The 26,669-nt window shown below is 37.4% G+C and overlaps 1 protein-coding gene across 1 annotated transcript in view; it reads left to right on the top strand.

Moving 5' to 3' along the window:
* The window catches only part of tenm3 (teneurin transmembrane protein 3), a 776,142-nt gene that overhangs the window by 692,010 nt on the left and 57,463 nt on the right, over nucleotides 1-26,669 (top strand). Inside the window, exons 42-45 of the mRNA XM_030128911.1 lie at nucleotides 1,108-1,250; nucleotides 3,290-3,468; nucleotides 9,879-9,983; nucleotides 17,690-17,820. Of these exons, the coding sequence (XP_029984771.1) occupies nucleotides 1,108-1,250; nucleotides 3,290-3,468; nucleotides 9,879-9,983; nucleotides 17,690-17,820 (558 nt within the window). The remainder of the gene's footprint in view (nucleotides 1-1,107; nucleotides 1,251-3,289; nucleotides 3,469-9,878; nucleotides 9,984-17,689; nucleotides 17,821-26,669) is intronic.

Genomic DNA, 26,669 nt, shown 5'->3' with positions numbered 1-26,669 from the left:
AAAACAGTGCTTTTATTCATTCCATGTTTTCTTTTATCTGTTTTAGTCACATGACACACACAGGAGATAGGACTGGATTGCAGAACCATTGTTTTTAATGACTTTTGATGGTCTAATACTTGTTTCCGCGACTGTAATTTCGATGCTCATGAAAATTCCAAAGGCTATTACACCAAAACGGAGAAAACTGAAGTAAAAGTGACTTTCTCAGGAAATACACCATTAACTGAATGTAAAAACAAGCATGTCCATCCATCGGTGTTTCCACAGTGACTAAATGGGTCATATCTGATGACCATGAAAAGATGACAAACTGTATTTTACACCGATTACACTGGGTTACAAAAAATGTTTTTTGCAAGTTGTCCAGGTTTTTTCAACTGAATTAGGACCATTTTGCACCGCTAAATCCAAAAATGACATTTGTTTTTCTCCATCAGGTCAGGTTTTTTTGGCTAATTTGATTTTGAAAAATTTGATCTTCTCACAAAATATAATAATTAATACCAAAATAAGATTGGTAAGCACACTTTATGAAACTTGTGACTTGATTCCTGTTAGGTACAATGGTGTATTCACCGCAGATGGAGCAGAATACGTCAGGCTTATTTTTGCAAGATCTTCTAGTCGAAGCCATTTCATTCACCTGTAATATTAAAAAAAACATTAATCATAAATTGGCAAAAGTCAAATCTTCAGAACTCGTTTATTGCAAGAAATATGAAAGAACTTTGTATCATATGATGTGAAAATGCCCATAAATGTAAGCAAAAAGGTTCAAAAGCCAATATGTAGCATAGTTCAGAAAGTTGACCTGATTGAGCAAAATGAATGTGATTTTTGGATTCAGCACCAAAATGATCCTAAATCAGCTCAAAAAACTTCAACAATAAATTAGTTGTTGACCAGTGTAATTGATAGAATGAATGGATCAGCAGGTATTGAACAGTTCAGATCAGTGGGTGGTTTCGGTCACCGGTGGCTCTTTGGGTCTTTAAGGGTTAAATATGTCACATGTTTAACTGATCCTAAACTTTTGTCCTTTTTCATTCATCTCAGTTTTGTACGTACCGGTGCGTACTATAACCACATATTTGATGCGTGCAGGTCATCTGGCTGACAATCGGGACCAACGGGGGCTTAAAGACTCTCACGGCACAGGGTCAGGAGCTGGTGTTGTTTAGTTACCACGGCAACAGTGGTCTGCTGGCAACCAAGAGCATCCAAATCGGCTGGACGACCTTCTATGAGTGAGTGGCATTACTTCATTCAGACACACACACATCGACACACACTCTGGAAAAACTGAGGAGAACTGAGTAAAGGCGTCCATACACTGTGCGGTTTTAGAGACCATTCCTCACCGGTGCGACTCTGTCTGGGATGGGTCCAGATGTGCCTCTAGTGGTGTGTGGTGCTTGGTGCAGCGTACATGTGGTAAATGTTAACACTGATTCTAATACTGACCATAAGTCTTCTATTAGTTTATCAGACACCTGTGAGAGCTCTTCAGTTTTCATTCTCTTTGGAACCACAGGCCTACATACGAATGTTTCCTCTGTCAGTTTCTCAGTTCTGCATGTTTTTAAGCTACTTTGTCTCTAACGACACCACAGGATACAGCACAACCCAACTCCCTAAAACTTCCCAGGACAACTCCAAGGTCTTGCATTCTTTCTGTTTGTATCTTATTTTCTTTCTTCTGCTTAGTGACAGCGGCATACATCATATTAACCAATCACATTTAAGCTCAGCGCAGGCTACTGTAAGTTAGACTGACTTCCTGAACTTAGAGGAAATGATTCTGTCAAACAGCTTAGAATGTTTTCACAGTAAATTTCACTCAGTGGTGGTTAAAGGTGTGAGGATAATAATAATAATAATAATAATAATAAAGTATACTGTTTTATTTATTTTTCTGACTTGAAGTATTTTTTCTTGAGAGTTTTTAGATTTTTAAAAAAGAATGTCCAGTGTAGTAAAATAATACCATACTTCACTGTATATTATATTTACTTCACATGGATACGAACGTGAAAAATGCAACAGAAACTGTATCATAAACATTAGCTCTATGTCGTTATAAACCAAAAAAAATCTCCTTCCACCTCAAATAAAACTTAGTTGAATCTTTGGAACAGATGTGGACTATGCTTACCATTTTTACAAACTGACTAATTGATTATTTTAATTGAATTGAAAATCAAATGTGTGTTCAGTGTTAAAATATATGTGAGTAAAGACACGTACAGTGTTTTAGCTGCGATTGGAAACCAAATGAACTCAGAAGACTGAAGATAAATGTTCATTGAAATATAATATAATAATGTAATTTTTTACTTGTCCTACCATGGGCTATGTCTGTACCAAGTTTCATGTTTGGACGTGGAAAAACATTTGGGGAGGGCTCCCATTCGCGTAATGTATTTAGATTTTTAAAGGGGCGTGGCCAAGTCATTTTTCAGTATTTTTTCTTGGCGACTTCAAATTTTAAAAAAATTTGCCGAGCTTGAATTTTTGGTCAAAAAAAATTTATTTTTTGTGAATGTTGAACAGGTGAAATTTGGGATCAAAGCAACATAATAATAACAATAATAATAAAGTATACTGTTTCATTTATTTCTCTGACTTTATGTAACATTTTTTCTTGAGAGTTTTTAGATGTAAAAAAAAAAAAAAAGTCCATTTTAGTAAAATAATACCATACCTCATTTTATGGTGTATTTGCTTCACATGGATACTAATGTGAAAAATGCAATGGAAACAGTATCATAAACATTAGTTAATATAAACCAAAAAAACTCTCCTTCCACCTCAAATAAAACTTAGTTGAATCTTTGAAACAGATGTGGACTGTGCTTACCATTTTTACAAACTGACTAATTGATTATTTTAATTGAATTGAAAATCAAATGTGTGTTCAGTGTTAAAATATATGTGAGTAAAGACACGTACAGTGTTTTAGCTGCGAGTGGAAACCAAATGAACTCAGAAGACTGAAGACAAATGTTCATTGAAACATAAAAATATATCCTGATGCCTTCGTTTTACCCATAAAGTGTCAAACCAGCGGCTCCTTCAGCTTCATACCTGCTTCTGTACCACTTCACATCATTTTAAGCACTTCAGAGCAAATGGCATCAGGACGCGTTGGGAATCAGCCTGGGAAACCCATCAGTCCGGTGTGAGTCGGACCGGGGCGGTGTTGAAAATGGACACCTAAAGGTCTGCGGAACCATAAAGCACATTACTGTAATAGCAGCTAATGCATCCTCGCTGTCCTCTGCAGCTACGACAGCGAGGGTCGTCTGACTAATGTGACCTTCCCCACCGGAGTGGTGACCAATCTCCACGGCGACATGTCGTCAGGGGCCGTTGCCGTGGACATTGAAACGTCAGGGAGGGATGAGGATGTTTCCATAACAACCAACCTGTCATCAATAGACTCCTTCTACACGCTGGTTCAGGGTAAGGCACTTCCACAACATCTGTGTGTGTGTGTGTGTGTGTGTGTGTGTGTGTGTGTGTGTGTGTGTGTGTGTGAACGACAAACAGCCTTAGTGTGTTTGTCACTTTTTCATTTCTTCTGTGTTAGTAATTGAAACACACTGTCCCTGTGGAAATGAAGGCTGTGTGTGCCGTTCGGCAGTTTCATCATTTTACAGAAATGGAAAAAAAAAAACTGCGCTTAAACCATTTAAGAGCCGCTGTAATTTATAAGGAAATAAGTCACAGTGGAAAACAGGCTGATAATGCAGACATGTGTCGGAATATAAAAGTCAAAGCTGTTCGAAGAAAAAAAAAACAAAAAAAAGGGAATAAACGCAAACCTGCTGTTAAACATAATTTAAGAGATTTAAGAGATCTGGATTTCAGGTTGATCTCCGTCACCCGGCAGCTGAGATTAGAGTAAACACATTAAGAATGAGTGATTATATGTGCTGTTTTTAGAGTGGGAAACAGACCTGAACGCCATGGCTGTGTCCCAGATCTGAACCACACGCAGTTCTGAACATGTTTGAAACGTGACCAACCTCATTCTGAACACATTCTGTCCAGGTGTAGAGTGTACGAGGAGCTGCAGGTACTGCAGTGCACAGAGGAAACCCATGGAAAACAAGACGTTAAAGGGCATTTTACACCACAAAATGGCACAGTATCCAATAGAACCAGATTTACTATGTGTTTGGTTCAGTGTCGGCTGCTCGTCTTTCAGACAGGGGAAGCTCACTGTCAGCTTACATCAAAAAAAAAAAAGTCCAGTTATTTAAACATAAATTCGTCCTCCGTTCCTTTTTCAGAAAATGCTCAGTGACCTTATCATACCAAGTAAACACTGAAATTCTGTTAAATGTAACCCAGTTAGTCCAGTGGTTGTGTTTTCTTTCAGGTCAGATAATGAACAGTTCATTTGGTTTGTGTGGTTTCACAGCAGAATGTGTGACGGTATTAAACTGAACTGTGTCAGTGAAGGAGCAGATCTGACAACAGCTGTCAATCAAACCGCATTCAGCCTTCGGACCCGTCCTCCAATCAGCACGTGGAAGCCTGGCGTCCGGCCCGGCCGAGCTCCGCCCACAGCTCCGTTCACCCCCAGAGACGCCGAGCGTCCGGGGGCGGGACAACAGGTGTCATGTGTCCAGTGCTGGTCCAGTTTGTAGTGGTTTTAAACCAGTTCCACTCAGTCCCATTGAAGTGCATGGACGCTGAGCGTCTGCGGACAAATGCACTGAGCAGAGATGGAATGAACAAACACAGACACGGGAATGGAGGAGAAGTGAACAACATCCAGTCCACTGATCTGGGATCAAACTGATTCTGAACCAACTGGTCTGAGAGATGAACGTGTTCCAACACATTTGGAGTCAATGAAATGAAAACAACTGAACAGATTTGAGCATTTAATGGGAGTCATGTTAGGAGCAGAGGAGCTTCCACTGCAGTCGGACACAAACAGCTGTGGTTTGTTTTTGTTTTTTTGTTACTTTTCCAGTTTTCTAGTTTTCAGTCATTCTGTGTTTTTGGGGTAACTATTATGGAAGAAACTGAAAAAGGTCATTATATATGATAAAATATGTTCACTATAGAACACATAAACAAGCATCTACATGAGACAACAGTGTGTTTTACTAATTTATTCAAAGTATAGATCAAATAAATTGACGAAACATTATGTTGTCAATAATTTAGCATTTAGTTATTCTTTTTTTTAGTTATAGCCTTGTTTTATTTTATTTCACTAAGCAAAAATGTATTTTTGTGCCTTTTTTTCCATAATTTGATCAGTTATCTTTAATGATAATCACAATTACTACCCCATATGCAAGTAATATGTTGTGTAATATAAAAACTTTGCATCATTTCCATCTGATATGATCCTGTTTGAAGTCCTACCCACTATATTCTACTATCATTAGCCTCGTCATACATTATATGGACAAAAGTGGTTTAAAATGTGCCAAACAGAACATATTTCTTCCACTTAGCTTTACTTTCTTGCGGTCTTTTGCAGAAAGTGTCGGGAAAACTTTCTTTTGGTCGAGGTTATTCATATTCCTCCCTCTGCACCGATACCTTTGACTCTATGATCGACAAAGTGTGAAACAGCCCGGCCTTTACACACTCACTGATCCATCCTTCTAATATTTGTTTGTTTGGTTTTTTTTTCAAGCAACAGCATGGGAAAAGATGTTGTTTACATTGATTTTGTGAGTTGCAGCTTTGATATACACATAAATGGCAATAACGCCTGCAGCTCTTTTCTAAACAGTGCACAGTGTAACCGCAGAAAGAAAAGTACATGAACTAATGGAGATGTTTTATGTTGACTTACAACTTTTTTTGCCTGTGAAAGTCATACCCAACTTTTCCTGTAAACAACTAAAAACTGTAATTATTTGTCCATTTGTTTTCTCTTAAGAACAGTTCATGTTTGTAATAAATGGATATACATACTGTTTCAGTGACGTACAGTCGCGGAAAAAAATTCTTCGCCCACCCCTTGTTTTCTTCAGTTTCTTGTTCATTTTAATGCCTGGTCCAACTAAAGGTCCATTTGTTTGGAAAAATATAATGAAAACAACTAAAATGTCTCATAGTTTAATTTCAGAGCTGATATCTATGCATTTAACATGTTTTCTGGATAAAAACCCAAATCCCTTCAGTTCTTCCATCAGTATCTGTGTCATTGTACTGACCAAAACAGTGCTTTTATGCATTCCATGTTTTCTTTTCTGTCTGTTTTAGTCACATGACACACACATGGGGTTAGGACTGGATTCCATAACCATTGTCTTTAATGACCTTTGATGGTCTAATATTTTTTTCCACAACTGTAGATACAAGAAATGACCAAAAATAGTCACTTGCCTAATAAAGGGCTTACGCCTTTCGATAAGCTTTAATAGAGGCTGCAGAAGGAAAATGATGGCTCCACCACGCTCATCATCCCTCATGTCAGACGTGCAGCCTAAACGGCGAGGGAAAACAATCATTTAGCCCCGATGCCCTTGTTAAATGTGAACTAATGAGCCGCTTGATGCGAGGCCTCGAGTGGCCGGCAGTGATCTGTTTGGGAGTGTGAGGCGAACAGTAACGGCAACAACTGCTGAAACAGAGCGCGTTCTGCTGCACAGCACAGCAGCATCGATCCCAATCTAATAAGTTATTCAAAGCCATCGACGAGCGTAGCGTTCCCCCTCATCCATTCATGTACATTATTTATTATTTCACCTCCTCGCCAGCATCTAAACTGTGCAGTGCTTAGGTACCATGTAATCATATCAGGTCCAGGTTTATCCCAGACACAGAAAACAGGCTCCAGTAGAGGGCTGGGGTTTTTCACAGACGGAGGGGAGGTGTCAAACATACGGCCTGTGGGCCAAAAAACGGCCCCCCAAAGGCTCCAATCTGTCCCACAGTTAGGGCTGTGTGTCAGCAAGAATCTGGCGATACCATACAAATCACAATACAAGGATCACAGTATGATATATCACAATATATCATGATAATGTTAAAAAGGCAGTTTTTTGTTTGTTTCTTTTTTTAAATGATTATTTCCTTGAAGAATTGAATTACAACATAAATCTGCACAAATACTAAACACATGTTTATTTGATCCCAACAGGATCTAATGTTCTATCAGCAAATGTTCCTGTGTTCAAACTGAAATTCTGTTTTCCAGACATTCCAGTTTCAGATCCTGTTCAAATGTTCAGATTCTGTTAGTTCACAACTAACATCAGAACAGGATTAGAGTTCAATCCAAACAAAGGAACCAACGTTATTGAATAAAAGAGTGTGAAATAAGAATAAATAAAATATAAACAATAAAGAAAAACAAAAAACAAAAATGATCATCCCCCAATATCTGCATTTGAATAAATACCTAAAAATATCCATACAGTACTTTTTAATATCGATACAGTATTGTGAAATGAAATATCGTGATATATTGCAGAACCAATATTTTTTAACAGCCCTACCCACGGGATGAATTTGCAAAATGCAAAAATCACACTGAAGAAATTAACAATGAAAGACGTACAGACCAATGTGATCTAAAGTGGATCAGAGCAGATAAGATAAGATATGCCTTTATTTATTTGTCCAACAAGGGAAAGCACAAAAAGCACTCAAGAGCAGAAGAAGTGCAAAAAAATATTAAAATACTATCATAATAACATATAAATAATGACATCTCCACAGTTTTCTTTTTGTTTTAGTGTAAAAAAAAAAAAGGAAAATTACATGAATCTATCTTTCACAAAAAATGTGAGTAACCTGAACAAATATGAACATCCTGAAATGTCTTAAGAAAAATAAGTGCACTTTATTTCCTTAAGAAATTTCAGGTTGTTCATGTTATTTATTTATTGGCTGATACTTTGTAAATGTAAACATTTTCATGATGTAATTGTACTTTTTTTCCACAGTTATTGTTTTACTGATCCGGCCCATTTCAGATCATATTCAACTGAATGTGGAACCTGAACTAAAATGAGTTCGACACCCCTTTGACAAGTACAATTTTATCAGTATTATGTCTCATTTTCTCATTTACACATATTCATCACAACTTATAGATTGCAGCGGATCTACAAATACACAAAACATTTAATAACAGGCACAATATTGGTGAAAATGCGCTTAATATTGGTAAAATTGCACTTGTCAAAGGGGAGTCAAACTCATTTTAGTTCAGGTTCCACATTCAGTCTAATATGATCTCAAATGGGCCAGACCATTAAAATAACTGTGAAAAAAAGTACAATTACATCATGAAAATATTTACACTTGCAAAGTATTCTTCAGTATCTGAATAACATGAACAACCTGAAATTTCTTAAGAAAAATAAGTGCAATTTTATCAACACTGTGCCTCAGTTTATCAGTTACACATGTGCATTACAACGTACAGATCACAGTGGATCTACAAATACATAAAATATTTAGTAACAGGCAGAATGTCGCTTTAAAAAAATACACTTATTTTCAGGTTTCAGGTCATATTTTTTTCGTGTTATTAGCATTTTTTGTGGAAAATTGTAGATAGTGAAAAAGACAATGTAAACATTTTCATGTAATTTAACTTTTTTTCACTGAAACAAAGAGAAAAAATTGTAGTTTTTCATTTCTTTTTTTGTTATTTATAGGTTATTATGATAGTATTTTACTGGTCTGACCCACTTCAGATCATATTGGTCTGTATGTGGAACCTGAACTGAAATAATTAATATCTTCAGTGTTAGTTTTGTATTTCACATTCATCCCATTGGTCGGATTGGACCCTTTAGCGGGCTGCTTTTGACCCATGAAACCGTATGTTTGACACCCGTCCTGTAAAGCCTCAAAAATGTGGATTTTCCAAGCCGTTTACGTTGCCTTTACGTCAAATTTGGATTAACACATTCTGCAGGTAGTGATTTATCGTATTTACTAGAGTAGCAAATAATGGATTAATCTGCAAGAGGAAATAGTCCCCCCGCTTATTTAGCAGCCATATGTATTTACATATTTATGAAGTAGAAGTAGAAGATCATCAGCATATCCATTAGGAACCAACAGACTCCGCAAAGGAGGTTTTTATGGATAAATCTTCATCGTATGACGCGTAATCTCACCTTTCATTTTTGCATTTGTCTTATCATTTGGACTGATTTACAGAGCAGGGGAAAAGTTTTTTAAAGTTAAATTGTGTTGAACTTATTTAAACGATAAGAAGATCAGAAAATAATTGCATTGGGGGGAAAACTATCCCATTGGGCTCCGCTGCAATAAAATGTGAAACATTAAAACAAAAATAAGTCACACCTCAGATGACAGATGTGACAATGGAAGCTCTCCAGATACCAGCGGCCTGATGAGTTGCTAAAAAAAAATAAATAAATAAAAAATCAGCGGCGTCAATTGAATAGATGGATTTGCTTGAGCCTGTGCAAAACGATGGGCAAGATTGCAAATGGAAGTTTTATCAGAAATCCTTCAGCCCACGCTCTGATGGGAAAGTGTGCAGCTCACAAAGCCTCTCACATGTGCAGACTCCAGCTCAGAGCCATTAGTCCCATATGAGGTCAAGGGGAACCTAATTAAAAGAGGCTGCAGGATGTTAATACTTGCTCTGTGCTCCATTAGCAGGTTCAAACACTGCCCACGGAAATTAATTGTAATGTTTTCTCTCCTTGCACTTATCCTTTTATCTCTCTTACACGTTCTTACTCTCCTTTCTCTGTCTGTCCTACATACATTTTTAATCCCGTATTTCTGAATAAATGCTACATTGTGCGAACATCAGGGTTAAACCGTGTGTTTTTCGCTCTTCTTTTTTTCTGGGCTGTGTTTAATATAATTGTGTCTGTGGCTCCTTCTTCTTCACACAGACCAGCTTCGAAACAGCTACCAGGTGGGGAACGACCACTCCCTGAGGGTTATCTACGCCAACGGGATGGACACGCACTACCAGACCGAGCCCCATATACTGGCAGGTATGAGGTTACAGGGTTCACACCATCATCTTCTACAGCACAGGTGTCAAACATGCGGCCCGGGGGCCAAATCTGGCCCGCCAAAGGGTCCATTCCGGCCCACGGTGATGAAAGTGCATAAAAGAACCTGAACAGTCCAGGTTGAACAAATCCTTTTGGTTCAGGTTCCACATACAGACCAATGTGATCTACAGTAAAAATAACAACACAATAACCCATAAATAATGACAACGACAAGTTTTCCTTGTGAAAAATTATGTGGAAAAAATTTAAGTGAAAAAAAAAAAAAAGATTACACTGTAAAAATATTTACATTTACAAAACTATTCTTTCACAATAAAATACAAATAAATACATAAATAAACACACAGATGAACAACCTGAAATGTGCAGTTGGAACAATATTCTGTCTGTTCCTAAATGTTTGGTGCATTTATGGATCCACTGGGATCTGGAGTTGTGTTAATGATAACAGATGGAATATTGGAGAAACTGTTCACATTTTAGTTCCAAACTCTAAAATTTTAACCATATTCTGCCTGTTACCAAATGTTTATGGAACACTGTGTGTAAATGTACATGTAGAAATAATACATCCAGGCAGAATGGTGTTCAAATTACACTAATTTTTCAAACGAAATTTCTGTTTTTTCAGGTTATTCACATCTTTTTTTTTTTCAATGTAAATATTTTCATAATTTAATTGGGGTTTTTTTGTACTAAAACAAAAAGAAAAACTTGTATTTGTCATTATTTATAGGTTATGAAGTCATGATTTTACTGGTCCTGGCCCTGTTCTCCAACACTGATTCTCCAGTCAAACCCATGGAGTTGGATCAATGACAGTGGATGGACACACTGGGTTTATGTTCAGTTCATGACAGACTTGACTAAAAAGTCACTTTTTCTTCAGTTTTTTCAGTTTTTAATATAATAACCCTCAACTTTAATCTGAGCTTTAATGAACATCTATATGATTTGTAAATTAAATAGAGGAAATTACCGTATTTTCCGGACTATAGGGCGCACCTGAATATAGGCCACACCTGGCTATAAGCTGCAGGTGTCCATGTAGGGAAAACTAATAAAAACTAGCAAACCTGCTCTAAAAACAAATTAAAATGAACTGAATTAGAGAAAAAAAAGTCAAAACTAAATAAAACTAAACTATAATGAAAAATCCAAAACTATTAGAACCTTGACTCAAGCTGCATCGTTGTATAAGCTAAGAAAAAAGTAGCGGTTTACAGTCCAGAAAGTACAGTATGTTGAATTAATTTAAATCTGCTATTAATGGATATTGTTTGCACCTGGGAACGAGCTGTCACCCAAGGAATTACTAATATTTTGGATTATTAAGTACAAGTCATAGTCTGTTATGTCAACAGCCTGGAGAATTTCTGGACCGTGTTTTGTAAAAGCAGACAAACACATAATCAACTTCTGTTATTACCATGTCTGTGCAATGTTCAGTTTAATAAACAGGCAAAAAGGACGGAGGCGGACTCTTCAAACTCCGCTTGTTTTTCTCTGCAGAATCCGCAGGTCAAAGGTCATAAAATGAAAGATGCTCATGCATTATTTTGTCAGAAATGGTTTCAGCTCAGTGTCATGTGTCGTGCTGTTTCCGAGGCCTTTTTTTCTGTGATGGCAGCGCTAATCTGAGCAGGTAAACACTGTAGGACGCCTCTGTTTGTGAAAAGGATCAGCTGGGGCTATCAGTGATACTGTTCTGTGTTCAGACCCAACCACTGCTTGTCCAGCTGGAATCAGGACACGCTGGCTTTGGAGCTGTTGGGCACATTTCAGGAAATATAATAGAATCACAGCAGAATATCACTTTACTTTTAAAGTTTGTTTACCGAATAGAGCTTGGGTGGTGTACGTCAGGGGTGTCGAACTCATTTTCTTTCAGCACAATTTGATCTCCGGTGGGTCAGACCAGTAAAATAATGACATAATAACCTGTAAATAATGACAACTCCAAATTTGTATCTTTGTTTTCATGCAAAAAAATAAATTATGATGTGAATAACCTGAAAAAAACTGAAATATCTTAAGAAAAATAAGTGTAATTTTAACAATATTATGCCTCAATTTATAATTTATAGATTATGGGATTGGATCTACAAAGTCACAAAACGTTTAGGCAGAATTTTGTCACAATTGCACTTGTTTTTCTTTTTTCATATTTTTCCAGGTTATTCACATTTAATTTTTGTAAAGGATAGTTTGTTAATGTAAATATTTTCATGATTTAATGTTATTTTCTTGCACTAAAACTGTGAAAAAGTAGTCATTATTTATAGGCAAAATGTGATATTATTTTTCACATTAAACCAAGAAGAAAATTAGTCAGTATTTTTAGGTTTTCACACTATTATTTTACTTGAGATCCCATTGGTATGAACATGGACCCTGAACTAAAACCAGTTCAACACCATTAACTGTTAATATTTGCAGTGTCATTTTTTAATTTTGCAAATTCATCTTATGGGTCAGACTGGAACCTTTGGCGGTCCAGTTTTGGCACCTGGTGTACGTAATATCTCATCAGTTATTTTATTTTATTATATTTATTGATAGATTTGACTGCATGATCAGCCTGCACTTAGAATAAGCTGCATAACAGATGAAAAACGTGCTTCATCAACTTTAATTATGTCGTTTTCCAGCCACTGTTTTATTTTAAGTAATAATAACACCTAATAGGGCTGGGTATCATGGCCAATTTCCATAATCGATTGGATTTTGATTCATAAGGTTCTGAATCGATCAATCACGATTCAATTCAATCCAATATCGATTCGATTCAGTATTAATTGATTGATTCAGATTAATTTAGTGATACCAAAGTACAATTCTGAGTTGTAACCTGATTATTTGAGTACTGCAGTCATGCAACACATCAATACTGGGATCAATATTGATATTAGAAAGGAAATGAATGTGACATTTCAGCAGGAAGTAGATGAATGTGCTCTGAAATAAGAAACATTCCCATGTTTCTATAGTGCACAGGTGTCAAACATGCGGCCCGACAAAGGTTCCAATCTGGCCCATGGGATGAATTTACAAAGTCAAAAATTCCACTCTCTTGAATTAAATTAAGCAAAAAAATAAATAAAAATTAGCTTGAATTAAGGAAGGCATGTTGAATTAAGCAAAAAAAAAAAAATCTTCAATTAAGTTAAAAAAAAAAAATCTTGAATCAAGCCAAAAAAAATCTTGAATTAAGCACAAAAAATCTTTAATTTAGCAAAAAATCTTGAATCAACATCTTCAGTTTTTTTCTTTTAATGCAAAAAATAACATTAAATTATGAAAATATTTACCTTTCCAAACTATCCACTAACAATAAAATGTGAATAACCTGAAGAATCTGACCGACCTGAAATGTCTGTATTAAATTCAGTCCAGTTTGAACTCTTTTCTTCCTGTTCCTCAGTGTTTAGTGTCTTTGTAGATCTGATCCAGAATGCACATGGACTAATGACAAGTGCAGGAAGAAGATTGGGAAAATTGTTCTGATTTTTCTGAAGAAATGTCAGTTTTTTCAGGTTATTACCTCCGCCAAGGAGGTTATGTTTTTGCCAGGGTTTGTTTGTCTGTCTGTCTGTCTGTCTGTCCGTTAGTGTGCAACATAACTCAAAAAGTTATGGACAGATTTGGATGAAATTTTCAGGGTTTGTTGGAAATGGGATAAGGAAGAAATGATTAACTTTTGGGGGTGATCAGGGGTGGGGGGGCCCACGTGGGGGCCCACTGATCAGCCTTGGCGGAGGTCTGCGCTCTCCAAGTGCTTCTAGTTCACATATTTTTTTTGTTTGGATAGTTTAGAAAAGTAAGTATTTTCATAATTTAATTTTTTTTTTCTTTACACTAAAACAAAGACAACAATTTGGAGTTATCGTTATTTCTAGGTTATTATGCTGTTCTTTTACTGGTCCGGCCCACTGGAGATCAGATGAGCTGAATGTGGCCCCGAGACTAAAATGAGTTTGACAGCCCAGCTATAGCGGCTCAGAACGGACTTCTCTGTCGTCTTTATTCTGTTTTATGGCTGGAGGCTTCTACTCACTCCATGCTACACGCTCCATGATTGGGGGGGGTGAGGTAGCGTAGCAGTCGGACATTGTCGCTTTACTATTCATCCAAGTTATCATTCCAAGAACGACCGGTTTCTGCGACTCTCCTCGGAGAACCTCCGGGGGCCCAGTCCCTTCACACTGTGGGTTCCAGTTTGAGTTTGAGGCGGGAGGAGCTCCAGCCGAGGAATTTTCCCACCCTTCCTCCGCGTCTTTTCCGCACCAGAGCCGTCAGGTGTTCGCAAGACGCAGCCGGCCGCACTTCCACGTACTCCCGGTCCTGCTCTGAACAATCGATCTCATCCACTTTTAATCGATTACGCAAAATTAAAACAAAATCGATCTAAGATAGATTAAATTGATTTTTTTACCCAGCCCTAACACCTAATAATTCCCTAAATCTGGATGTGACGTTGCAGTGTGAAGGTACAGTGTGTGTTCAGGAGATGAAGGATGTGAAACGCCTCCTGTATCATCTAAATTGCATGTATGGGAGCACTTCAACTACCCTGTAAAGTGTAATGATGATGGAAGAAAGCGGTGGACAAGCCCGTTACAGTATGAAGGGCACTGCGGCACAAGGAAGTCAGATGAGTAATACATCCAGCACCGCCGCACGTTTGACATAAGACCACCAGGGCTGGTTTTAGAAATGAAGTCAAAACCATCTCAGCAAACACAACAAATTTAAACCAAACTAACCAATGCAATGATATTTCTCCCAATATAAAACTGTATTCTGACATTAGTTATTATTGTTTTGTATCAGAGTCCCCTGTTAGAAAAGAAACACCTGAATTCAAACGTGTCCACATACTTTTGTCCATATAGTGGATGACTTAGCTAACAATGTCTGTTTTGCTAAATATCCACATTAGTGCAGACGGGGCATGAATGTTTAAGTCAGGGTTCTCAAACTCCTGTTCTTTCAGGTTCCACATTCAGTCTGACGTGATCTGCAGTGGACCTAACCAATAAAATAAGAACAGAAAAACCCAGAAATAATGACAACTGACAATTTATGTCTGTGTTTTAGTGCGAAAAAAACCCCAAAATATTAAATTATGAAAATACTTACTTTTATAAACTATCCAAACAAAAAAAAGATGTGAATAACCTGAAAAAACTGACATTTCTTAAGAAAAATAAGAGCAATTTTCTCAGTCTTCTTCCTCCACTTGTCATTAGTCCATGTGCATTCTGGATCAGATCTACAAAGACACTAAACACTGAGGAACTGGAAGAAAAGAGTTCAAACTGTGTTTAATTTTCTTTAGACATTTCAGGTTGGACACATTTGTTCAGGTTAGTCACATTTTATTGGTACAGGAGAGTTTGGAAATGGAAAGATTTTCATGATTCAATGTGATTTTTTGCACTAAAACAAAGACACAAATTTGAAATTGTCATTATTTACAGACATAATGTAATACTATTTTTTCCATCAACCCCAGTAGTAAATCTGCAGTCCTTCTTTTGTGTGGGTTCTTCTGCTGTTATTATTGGACTGTAGATCAGATTGGTCTGGATGTGGAACTGACACTAAAATGAGTTCCACAGCCTGGACTGTGGAATTTTTGGTAATTCATCCCAGGGGTCGGATTGGAACCTTTGGTGGGACACATTTGGGCCCCGGGCCACATGTTTGACAGCCCTGGTTTAAAGGATCTTTAGTTTAACTTCTTTACTCTGAGTTACTGAACTAGCAGCAGTGTATAAAATACCACAAAAACTAGAAGGAACTCTAGTTCTGTCAGCTGACAGATGGGAAAAGATCCTCAAACTGCAATGGATGACCTCAAGCTCCAACAATTGGAGGGAATTCTGTTGGAAAAGTGTTGTTAGATTTTTTTGTAACTCCTGCCCAGATAAAACCTCAGGGCAGTGGAGACACCTGTTGGACACTCTGTGGGACAAAGAACGCCATCATTATCGTATTTTCTGGAGTTGTCCAGTGATCAGACCATTTTGGGATCAGCTGTGTGAACATTTAAATAACATTTTTACTGAAAAAATTCTTTGTAAATGTGAAGCCCTATACTTAGGAGATATTTCATGTGAGAACTGGACTCTGAAAGATTTTAAAAAAAAAAACCTGTTGTTAATGCTTTTGGCAGCGAGTAAACAGACTATCAGTAGAAAAGGGTTAAAGCCTGAAGCACCCACAACAGAAGAATGGATGGACATGGTACAGGACGTTTACATTCTGGAGAAACTGACATTTTGTTTTGAGGGTCAAAAGGAATCTTTTTTCACTGTTTGGTCAAAATGGACAAACTATGTTAACCCTTTCATGCACAGGTCACTCCAGTGGTCAGTTCTTCTCCAGCTGTTCTCTTGTATATTCATGGGTTTAGTTGTTTTAGTTCCAGATCAGCCAACACAGTGGACACTTACGCATCATCTCATATCCTGACATTCAGACCATTACTGTAACTTTGCTGTTCTTGATAAACCTGATCTGCACTAACATGTTTGAGTGGAAATCAATTATTTGTTCGACAAAGTTTTTTTTTTGCACATTATCTCAATGAAGTGAGGAATTACTAGCATTAGAATATGTTAAAATGTGAGAAGACATCAGATTAGCAGCATTAAACATGTTTTTATTTCATTGTTTTCGTATCCCTCTCTGATATTGGGTTTTAAACACGTTTCTTTACTTCAAAAATTAAATGCATGGATATTTTTGTAATTCCACAGATAAAAAAAAAAAACTATTGCATTGTATTTTTTCATGCCTAAGGAGGAATAAAAACACTGAAGAAAAAAATCTTGACTAAGGTTCTCACAATTAATGCATGAAAGGGTTAAATTATTAATAGATGTGAAATGAACACATCGGTGATGTGAATACTTTTACATGTGAAGCATTTCTGTTTAGAGTGATGTAAACATACACACCTTTAAGTGTCTTGTCTAAACGATGAAGCAGTGGAGTCAGCTCTCTCCTCCAGCCCACTTTTCTTTCTTTATTTTATATGTTCTTTATATGACAAAAAACCTTGGATAAGCATTTTTTCAGTTGACATGTAGAAATTGAACTATACCTGTAACTGAAGTTTTGTAACATGTGCTTCTCCAAATAAACAAAGAATTAAAAAAAAAAAAAATTCCACAAAAACTAACATGACTATTGATATCCTACCAGTGATAACATATGAAAATTAATATAAGTGGAGACGTTCTTCCAGATGATGAATTAGGTGAATTAATTCAGCCAAATGGCAAATGCACAGCCTTTAATTACCAACACATGGCACCAATTATCCATCTATGACGTCTCAGTAAGTTACCTTCAGCCAAATACTGAGTAAGATGCAGCATTAATTAAAAGACGCAGACCTGTGAAATGTCACCGACGTAGACGACAGCGACACAGATCCAGACTTGTGGTATGTGCAGCTATGGAAATACAGACTGTAGGGCAAAGAATTCACAGCCATTACCGGCACAACGTCCAAGTATTCAGACAGTCTATGTCCAGAAGGCTTCGTTTGACTCTTAACTCGCTGCAGATGTCTCGCCAGTAGCCGACTCAAATGCCTTGTAGATTTGATTTTTATTTCGCTGTGAAATATGGTCCGTACTCATGTATTTTTTAATATCCATTTCCAGGTGCCGCAAATCCAACTGTAGCCCGACGCAACATGACACTGCCAGGGGAGAACGGCCAGAACCTGGTGGAGTGGAGGTTCAGGAAGGAGCAGACACGAGGGAAAGTCATCGTCTTTGGGAGAAAACTCAGGGTGAGTCCATCTGCAGGAGGATTCAGCACCGATTAGCAGCGTTATTTAGTACCTCCAGGACGCAGATTTACACCAGTGAGCAGTGGTGGAGGAAGGACTGAAGCTTAGCACTTCAGTAAAAGTACAAATACAAGTACAAGTGGAAGTATGCTGCAAAAGTCCAAATCTTACCAAGTGTATTTTTCTCATTTCTAGTCCAAATATCTCATCACACTTAAAATCAGACAGAATCACCTAAAGAGGAACTCCTCAGTGAGATATAAGAACTGATTTATAGTTAATAGATCAGGTAAACCTTATTTCAAGGTGTTACCCAGATAATTTTCACTTGTTCCATTGGCAGAATTTTTTTTGCTTAATTCAAGATTTTTTTTTTTGCTTAATTCAAGCAAAAAAATCTGCCAATGGAACAAGTGAAAATGATCAATCAATCAATCAAATTTCTTTTACATAGCGCCAAATCATAACAAAAGTTATATCATGACACTTAGCATATCGAGCCAGTCCAAACCAGACTCTCAAGCCAGTTACTCTCGAGACAGTTTATAGAAACCAACAGAATCCTCCAGGAACAAACACTGGTGACTGCTGACAGTGGAAGGAAGAACTTCCTTTAACAGGCAGAGACCTGGAGCACAGCCTGAGTCCTGGAGGATGGACGTCCGCCTTGGTCAGATGTTCCAGATCTATTGTCTAAAAATCAGTTCTTATATCTCACTAAAAAGTTCCTCTTTAGGCCACAGGTGTCCAACATGCGGCCCGGGGACCAAATCCGGCCCGTCAGAGGGTCCAATCTGGCCCGTAGGATGAATTTGTGAAATGCAAAAGTTATACTGACGATATTAACAATCAGTGGTGTCAAAATCATTTTACTTCAGGTTCCATAAAGACACATATAAACTAATTAGATCTCAACTGGGTCAGACCAGAAAAAACGTGTCATAAAAACCTCTAAATAATGACAACTGCAGATTTTACCTTTGTTTTAGTGTAAAAAAGTAAAATTTCATGAAAATATTTACATTAACAAACTATCCTTTTGCAAAAAAAAGTGAATAACCTGAAGAAACATGAACAACGTGAAATGTCTTAAGAAAAGTAAATGTACTTTTATCAGTATTATGTGTATCTGTAATTGTAATGTAAGTTGTAACGCACATGTGTAAATGATAAACTGATGCAGAATATTGTTAAAACTGCACTTGTTTGTCTTAAGACATTTCAAGTTGTTCACGTTGTTCAGATTTTTAAGGAAATGATGCAGATATAAACATTATTCTAATGTAATTGTACTTTTTTCACTGGTATTATTCTGCAGATCAGATTGGGCTGAATGTGGAACTGAACTAACATGAGTCTGACAGCCCTGCTGTAGCCAGTCATGTCTGATTACCTCCGCCAAGGAGGTTCTGTTTTTACCAGGGTTTGTTTGTCTGTTTGTCTGTCCGTTAGTGTGCAACATAACTCAAAAAGTTATGGACAGATTTGGATGAAATTTTCAGGGTTTGTTGGAAATGGGATAAGGAAGAAATGATTAAATTTTGGTGGTGATCGGGGGTGGGGGGGCCCACGGGGGGGGCCACTGATCAGCCTTGGCGGAGGTCTGCGCTCTCCGAGTGCTTCTAGTTTTAAGTGTGATGAGATATTTGGACTAGAAATGAGGAAAATACACTTGGTAATATTAAGGTTTTTTCCAGTGTACTACATCAACAATCTTACTTAAGTAAAAGTACTAAGTATGCACGTTTAAATTTACTTTAAAGGATTTTTTTAAGTAAAACTACTTAGACATCTGGTACTACATCATGTGGTAGCAGTATTTTACAAATCTGACAGTTTGCAGGATGTGAACTGTGCAATCTGTCATCAGAAAAGGAAGGTTAAGTGCCTAAAGGAACAGCAAATGCATTATAAGTCCATGGATTTCTCATGTTGTTATTTCCTGGCATGTGTGTCTTATCGTCTACATGTGATGGCTCAACTTGAATCCTTGTTTTGACTCCAGCTGGTCCCTGGCCAGGAACTCTACTACTTCTCTCCGTTTTCATTGATCATAAATTCAGGGAAATAGCCGACTGAAGAAACTATTATAATACTGGGACTCAATACAAAAAGCATCGTCTGACCATGAGTTTCTAAACTGCTTGTTCTGTTATGGATGACTGGGCAGAGGTCCCAGACTGCAGCAGCTGCACCGTCCAGGACTGGAGTGGACTGAACACATGCACCTCTGCACATACACCAGTCACAGTTAGGCCCCTTCACGTCATCACATCAACCCCATATCGCAATTATTGGACATAATTGTGATTATTGTATAACTGTGATTATCATCTCCATTCGCCTACTATGAAACAATTGGTGAAATTATGGAAGTAAATCTGTCTCATCAGATTTTGAATCATAAAAGCCACTGAATTTGTAGCACTGATTTGTTTTGCATTGAAATTAAGTATCTGAATTTTTTTATTTGCACTGAAGTTAAGTATCTGAATTTTTTGTCTCTTAATTTAACTGTTCATATATTTAGAATAAAAAAAACTTCAGATGCAAAAGAATTTAGATGCAAAAAATTCAAAAGCAGAAAATTCAAGTGCAAAAAATTCAGATCACACATCTGCACTGACCATCTTCCTGCATCAGTGTCACATGACCAACCTAACGTAACTCCATTGGCCGGCTGTCAGTTCGACTTGAGATAGAATCGATTGCTTATCCTTGTTGTCCTGGATGTGTGATCTGAATTTTTTGCTTTTGAATTTTTTGCATCTGAATTTTTTTTATTCTAAATTTAGCAGGCAGGCAGCAGGAGGCTCATGATGCTGTTATTGAGGAAACACTGGTTTAAAGTCAAAGACTAGAAGTTGGTGAAATGAATGTAAAAGCAGAATAATTAAGCTAAAAAGTGGTTAAGGAATGAATGAGTGAATGAATGATTTATTTTTAAAATGGAACAGTTCGTATTAATGATCATTTGCATGACAGCTAACCTCCATCTCCAGTCCCATTGGCAGGTAAAGTGAAAAAAAAAAGCTTACATAGAGAGAAAATGAATTTGGGAACAGGTTTAAAGTAAGGCTGGGCCTTTTATGGGTTAAACACTCAGAAGTTCTGTTCAGGAACATCACCGGCAGCTGCACAGAATCTGGTTTAATTTCCCTCCAGAGGACAGATTCTGCTGAAAGTGATGTTTATTTTTTGTTTTGCTGCCCGCTCTTTTATTGGCGTTGATTCCTTCCTTGTGTTCAGGAACCTTCTGTGTCAGATCTCATTGTGTCGGAGCCCGATCTGTAAAAGAAGCTGTGGTTTTGTAATCAAACACAGTCACCGCTGAAACTTTGCCTTTTGTTGCCTGGTAAACCCAGGAGGACCGGCCGCATGACACGAAATAAAACCGCCGAGTCACATGACATCCCCCTCTGCGATCATCGCACCGCAGGTTATGCCGGGTCCCCCCCCCCCCGCGCCTGTTAGCGTGTTGCGCGTGTGTTGTTTTTACAAGCTATTAGCCGAGAGGGAAGAGACAGTGATTTGCCTGCAGCGTTTTAATATTACATGAAGTTGACTAACCAGCCCAGCCTAATAGCAGGAAAACTGTGGCGTGTGTGGCCTCTGGAGGGTTCCATCCACGCCGCATCGCCACTCTCAGCGTGCTACAATAAACCCTAATGAACAGAACAGCATGTGTGGTCCACTGAGCGCCGGATTGGAAGCCGGCGCTAATGAATTGTGGATAGGTGTGTTTTGGTAAAAGGGCATCCTAAACACCGCACATATCCTGTACGTGTTCGCTGCATGTGCTCTGCTTATGTGTGACAATTTGTTCCCGCTAAAACGCAGTCCAGCTGTCTGGCTGCAGCGCCAAGATGCCACTTTAAGCTGTTAATGATGATGGGGTGATTGCGGGGGCTGGCGAAACAGCAGTGAACTTTAATCCTTTCTTTACAATAAATGCTAATGTGCATGCTGGTTTTCACGGCGCGATAATCCGACTGAAGAAGTGTAATTGTGTGCTCGCAGGAGAATGCAGCTCGTTAGATAAACAATAAAATCACCCGCTGTCAGTCACAGAATGTACGCCCTCCTTAGATACACTTGGAATACGGCAAATAGACTGTTCTATGCATTATCTGCTGTGATGTATGGACGACAATAAAAAATACTAAAACTATTGAGTGTGGAAAACATATTAGGTTAGATTAGATGAGATTATTTTAGATTATTTTAGATTAGATCAGGGCTGTCAAACTCATTTTAGTTCAGTTCCATATTCAGCCCAGTTGGATCTGCAGTGGGCCGAACCAGTAAAATAACACCAGTGAAAATAGTAAAATTCTATTATGATCAGGTTTACATCTACAAAGTTTCCTAAAAAATCTGAATAACATCAACAGCTTGAACTGATTTAAGAAAAACAAGTGTCATTTTACCAATATTCTGCCTCAGTTTATCAGTTTATCATTTACACATGTGCGTTACAAACACACAAAACATTTAATAACAGACAGAATATTGGTAAAATTCCATTTACTTTTCTTAAAACATTTCTGTTTGTTAATATTTGTTCAGGTTATTCACATTTTTGTAAAAATATAGTTTGGTAATGTAAACATTTTCATGTAATTTTACTTTTTTACACCAGAAAAAAACAAAGATAAAATGTGGGGTTGTCATTATTTATAGGTTATTATGTTCATACTTTACTGGTTCTGACCCACTGGAAATCTAATTAGACTGTATGTGTGTGTATGTGGAACCTGAATTAAAATGATTTTGACTCCACTGATTGTTAATATCTTCAGTGTAATTTTTGCATTTCACAAATTCATCCCACAGGTCGTATCGGACCCTTTGTTGGGCCGGATTTGGCCCCCGGGCCGCATGTTTGACACCTGTGCTGTAGGTTGTTGTGATAGTGTTTTCCTGCTCCATTTGAGATCGAATTGGCTTGAATGTGGAACCTGAACTAAAATGATAGTTAACATCTTCATTTCACAAATTCATCCCAGGGGCCGGACTGGGCTCTTTGACGGGCCGGTTTTGGCCCACGGGCCGTATGTTTGACACCCCTGGATTAGACAGAACTCAGAGCCCTCAGGAGTTTGAGGTTTCAAAAGCAGCGCAAACACCAAATATACGCACAAAAAATACCACAAGAAAAAAGCAATACAGGAACTATAAAAAAATATGTATATATATATAAAGACAGTAGTGAATAAACCGCAATAGTTTAATAATCACAGAACAAAAGTTATAACAAAGTGACAACACTGGTCTACAAGTAAAATGTTTCCAGAATAAAAGTAGTTAAACTTTACCAAATTTGAGTCACTAATAAAGAAAAATTAAATCAAAAGCACTAGTTGGTTGTAGTTTCTAAGATACAGTCTTGGGCCAAAATGCGAAATTCTGAGAAATAATGAGAGAATGGGTTTTATTCAAAAGGAGTGTTTGTCTCAGAGTTAGCACATCCACCTCAAAACAGTGTCTGCACATTACAATACAGTCACTTTTCTGCTTCTTTGTAGTGGAACATTTATAAATCCATTGTATAAATGTACACTCAACAAAAATATAAACTCACCACTTTTGTTTTTGCTCCCATTTGTCATGAGCTGAACTCAAAGATCTAAAACTTTTTCTGTGTACACACAAGGTTTATTTCTCTCAAATATTGTTCACAAATCTGTCTAAATTTGTGTTAGTGAACACTTGTTCTTTGCTGAGATAATCCATCCACCTCACAGGTTTGGCAGATCAAGATGCTGATTAGACAGCAGGATTTTTGCACAGGTGTGCCTTAGGCTGGCCACAATAAAAGGCCACTCCAAAATGTGCAGTTTTATGACACAGCACAATACCACAGATGTCACAAGTTTTGAGGGAATATGCACTGGTCATGTGACTTCAGGAATCTCCACCAGAGCTTCTGCCTGTGAATTGAATGTTCATTTCTCTACCATAAGCCATCTCCAAAGCTGTTTCAGAGAATTCATGAAGAAGACTGTGTGAGGAAAATGGTGGTCACACCAAATACTGACTGGTTTTCTGACCCCCCTGGACCACCCAATACAGTAAAAGTGCACATTTTAGAGTGGCCTTTTATTGTGGCCATCCTAAGGCACACCTGTGCAATAATCCTGCTGTCTAATCAGCATCTGGATCTGCTACAGCTGTGAGGTGGATGGATTATCTCAGCAAAGGACAAAGGAGAAGTGCTCACTAACACAGATTTAGACAAATTTATGAACAATATTTGAGAGAAATAGGCCTTTTGTGTACATAGAAAAAGTTTTAGATCTTTGAGTTCAGCTCATGACAAATGGGAGCAAAAACAAAAGTGGTGCGTTTATATTTTTGTTGAGTGTACATAAACCAACATATATGTGTAATAACACACCATCATACATACTGAAAACATGAGCCAACCACCACTTTTGTAATTTGTTTTCTGATTCATCTTATTAAAGTATGTCAGATTTTGCACATTTAATGTCTGAAGCAGATATTTTCTAAGACATTGTAGAGCAGTGTAATAGTAGTCATACCAACAATACAATACAAGTATGTAAGTAAGTAACAATAATAATCACTATAATTATAAATTGAATTAACTGTAACTGTCACTTCTCATCCCCACTCTGCCTGGAAACTAAAGTTGGGAGAAAATAGAGTCCTGTACGGGATTTATGTTTTAATATGATAAATGTGAGGAAGATAAAAAGATATGAAAAAACTAAAACTAAGAATTTAGAAAAAAACAAAAACTAATAAAAACAAGCTAACCTGCTCTAAAAACGAATTAAAACAAACAAACAGAATTTGAGGAAAAAAAGTCAAAACTAAATAAAACTAAACTGTAAGGAAAAATCCAAAACTGTTATAACCTCGGTTTTATGTGGACGCAGATACTTCCTGAAACGACTGTGTTTACAGAGCACTTTTTTGAAAACGACAAAGAAACAGATCGGATAGGAAAAGATGCGTTTTCATGTGGACACGTCCCAGAACACAAAAACAGAGTCCTGACTGATTAAAAAAAACAATTAACTCTGATGTAAATAAGTGCAATAAAAGACGTAGATTTAGAGGAGAGTGGGTCCCGTGTCCCCCAGACCCTGATAAACACATCCTTGTTCATCCTTCCTAAGCTCTAACTCTTAAATCTGACACCTGAGGTCAGTGACGGGCCACAGGGAGATCATTTTTCACAAACGCTCTGACTGGAAAGGTCAGTTACTCAAATTGCTTTTCACATTGATATAAAGTGCATGTACTGTACAAATGGGCTGAATCGGCTGCAATAATAGACGGGACACCTTAAAGGAAGACTGACAGCTCCTGTTGTTTTTTTGGTTTTTTTTTTCCCCAAACGCTTCATATGAAGAATGTCAAACTCAAAGGCCAAACTAAAATACAACACACAAACTTCACAATCAAGGACAGAGGAAGAGAAAGGCATCTGTCAGTCAGGAAGTACCAGAAGAGAGGTGAAAGGAAAGGGAATATTTGACTCGTCATTTACTGGGTGGATATTACAGAACTGAATATGGAATGACCAGTGTGTTGTGTTCAGGTGCTTTTGTTGTTGAAGCGAAAAATGGATGGCAATTTATGGTGACGTGTTACTTTAGTAAAACAGTGTTGGACATGTTAATTAATCTGATAGATTTTTTTTTTCCACTCATTCATTTATTCATTCATTCATTCATTTTGTGAACTTTATCCTCGAGGGGATCGCAGGGACATTAGTCACTTTTCCATCGGACATCTGCACAAAACTTTACCGATATTTGCTAAATGTCGAAAAAACAGAAGTGCGTAATGTCGGTTTTTCCATTAAATCCCAAATGCCATGATTTGTTTATTTATTATAACGAAATGACACGAGAAGTCATTCCATAAACATGGTGACAAACGTAAATATGGTGTTGATTTACAGATATATTCATTATTATTATATATTACCCCTCTGTCTCCTACTAAATTCAAAAATGATGTGGTTTCCTGGTGTGTCCACACGTACTGTGACATTTTTCTTCTTCTTCTTCACTTGTTGTAACGTCTGTCACCATCCGGTTTTTTAATTCACCTGACTCTAGTTGCAAAAAAAACGGTCTTTCCATCACAGTTTTGTGTGATACACCATTTGTGCTACGCCCAAAAAACCCACCTCTTGTCAGCGCAAAAACTTTCAATCGAAAAATGAGACTTTTGGCGAAATTGTCTTTTTTCCATTCGGTAAATTTTTATGCGCAAGTTATATTTGTGCAATTTGAGAGTAAATGGAAAAGCGACTACTTATACACTGACATCAGCTAACAGCAGCAGAACGTTAATAGAAGCTGTTAATCATTCGTGTTAAACCCTTGATAGGGCACAGAAATTACTCTTAAATTCAAAATTTCAACCTTAGTGTGTTATTGAAGGACATCATTTTATTAGTTTTGTGGAATTTTTCACATTTTTTTATTTTAATGTAGAAAATCAAAGTCAATGAAGTTACCATATTTGGTTCCTTACCCATAAGATAAGATAAGATCAGCCTTTATTTGTCCCACAAGGGGAAATTCCAGAAAGTGGCAAATAAGTGGCAAAAAAAAAAAAAAAAAAAATACAAGAAGTAAATATAAGAAAATACAAGAACAACACAAGTAAGGTGAAAGGAACATGTGTTTTAGAACATTAGACCACAGGTGTCAAACATGCGGCCCGGGGGCCAAAACCGGCCCGCCAACGGTTCCAATCCGGCCCATGGAATGAATTTGCAAAGTGCAAGTTAGGCCATCAAACTCAAAAATAATATCATAATAACCTATAAATAATGACAACACCAATTTTTTCTCTTT

Source organism: Sphaeramia orbicularis, chromosome 1 (assembly GCF_902148855.1).
Source record: "Sphaeramia orbicularis chromosome 1, fSphaOr1.1, whole genome shotgun sequence".
Lineage (NCBI taxonomy): Eukaryota > Metazoa > Chordata > Actinopteri > Kurtiformes > Apogonidae > Sphaeramia > Sphaeramia orbicularis.
The sequence above is the reverse complement of the archived record's forward strand: the minus strand, read 5'-3'. Positions and strand labels throughout refer to the sequence as shown.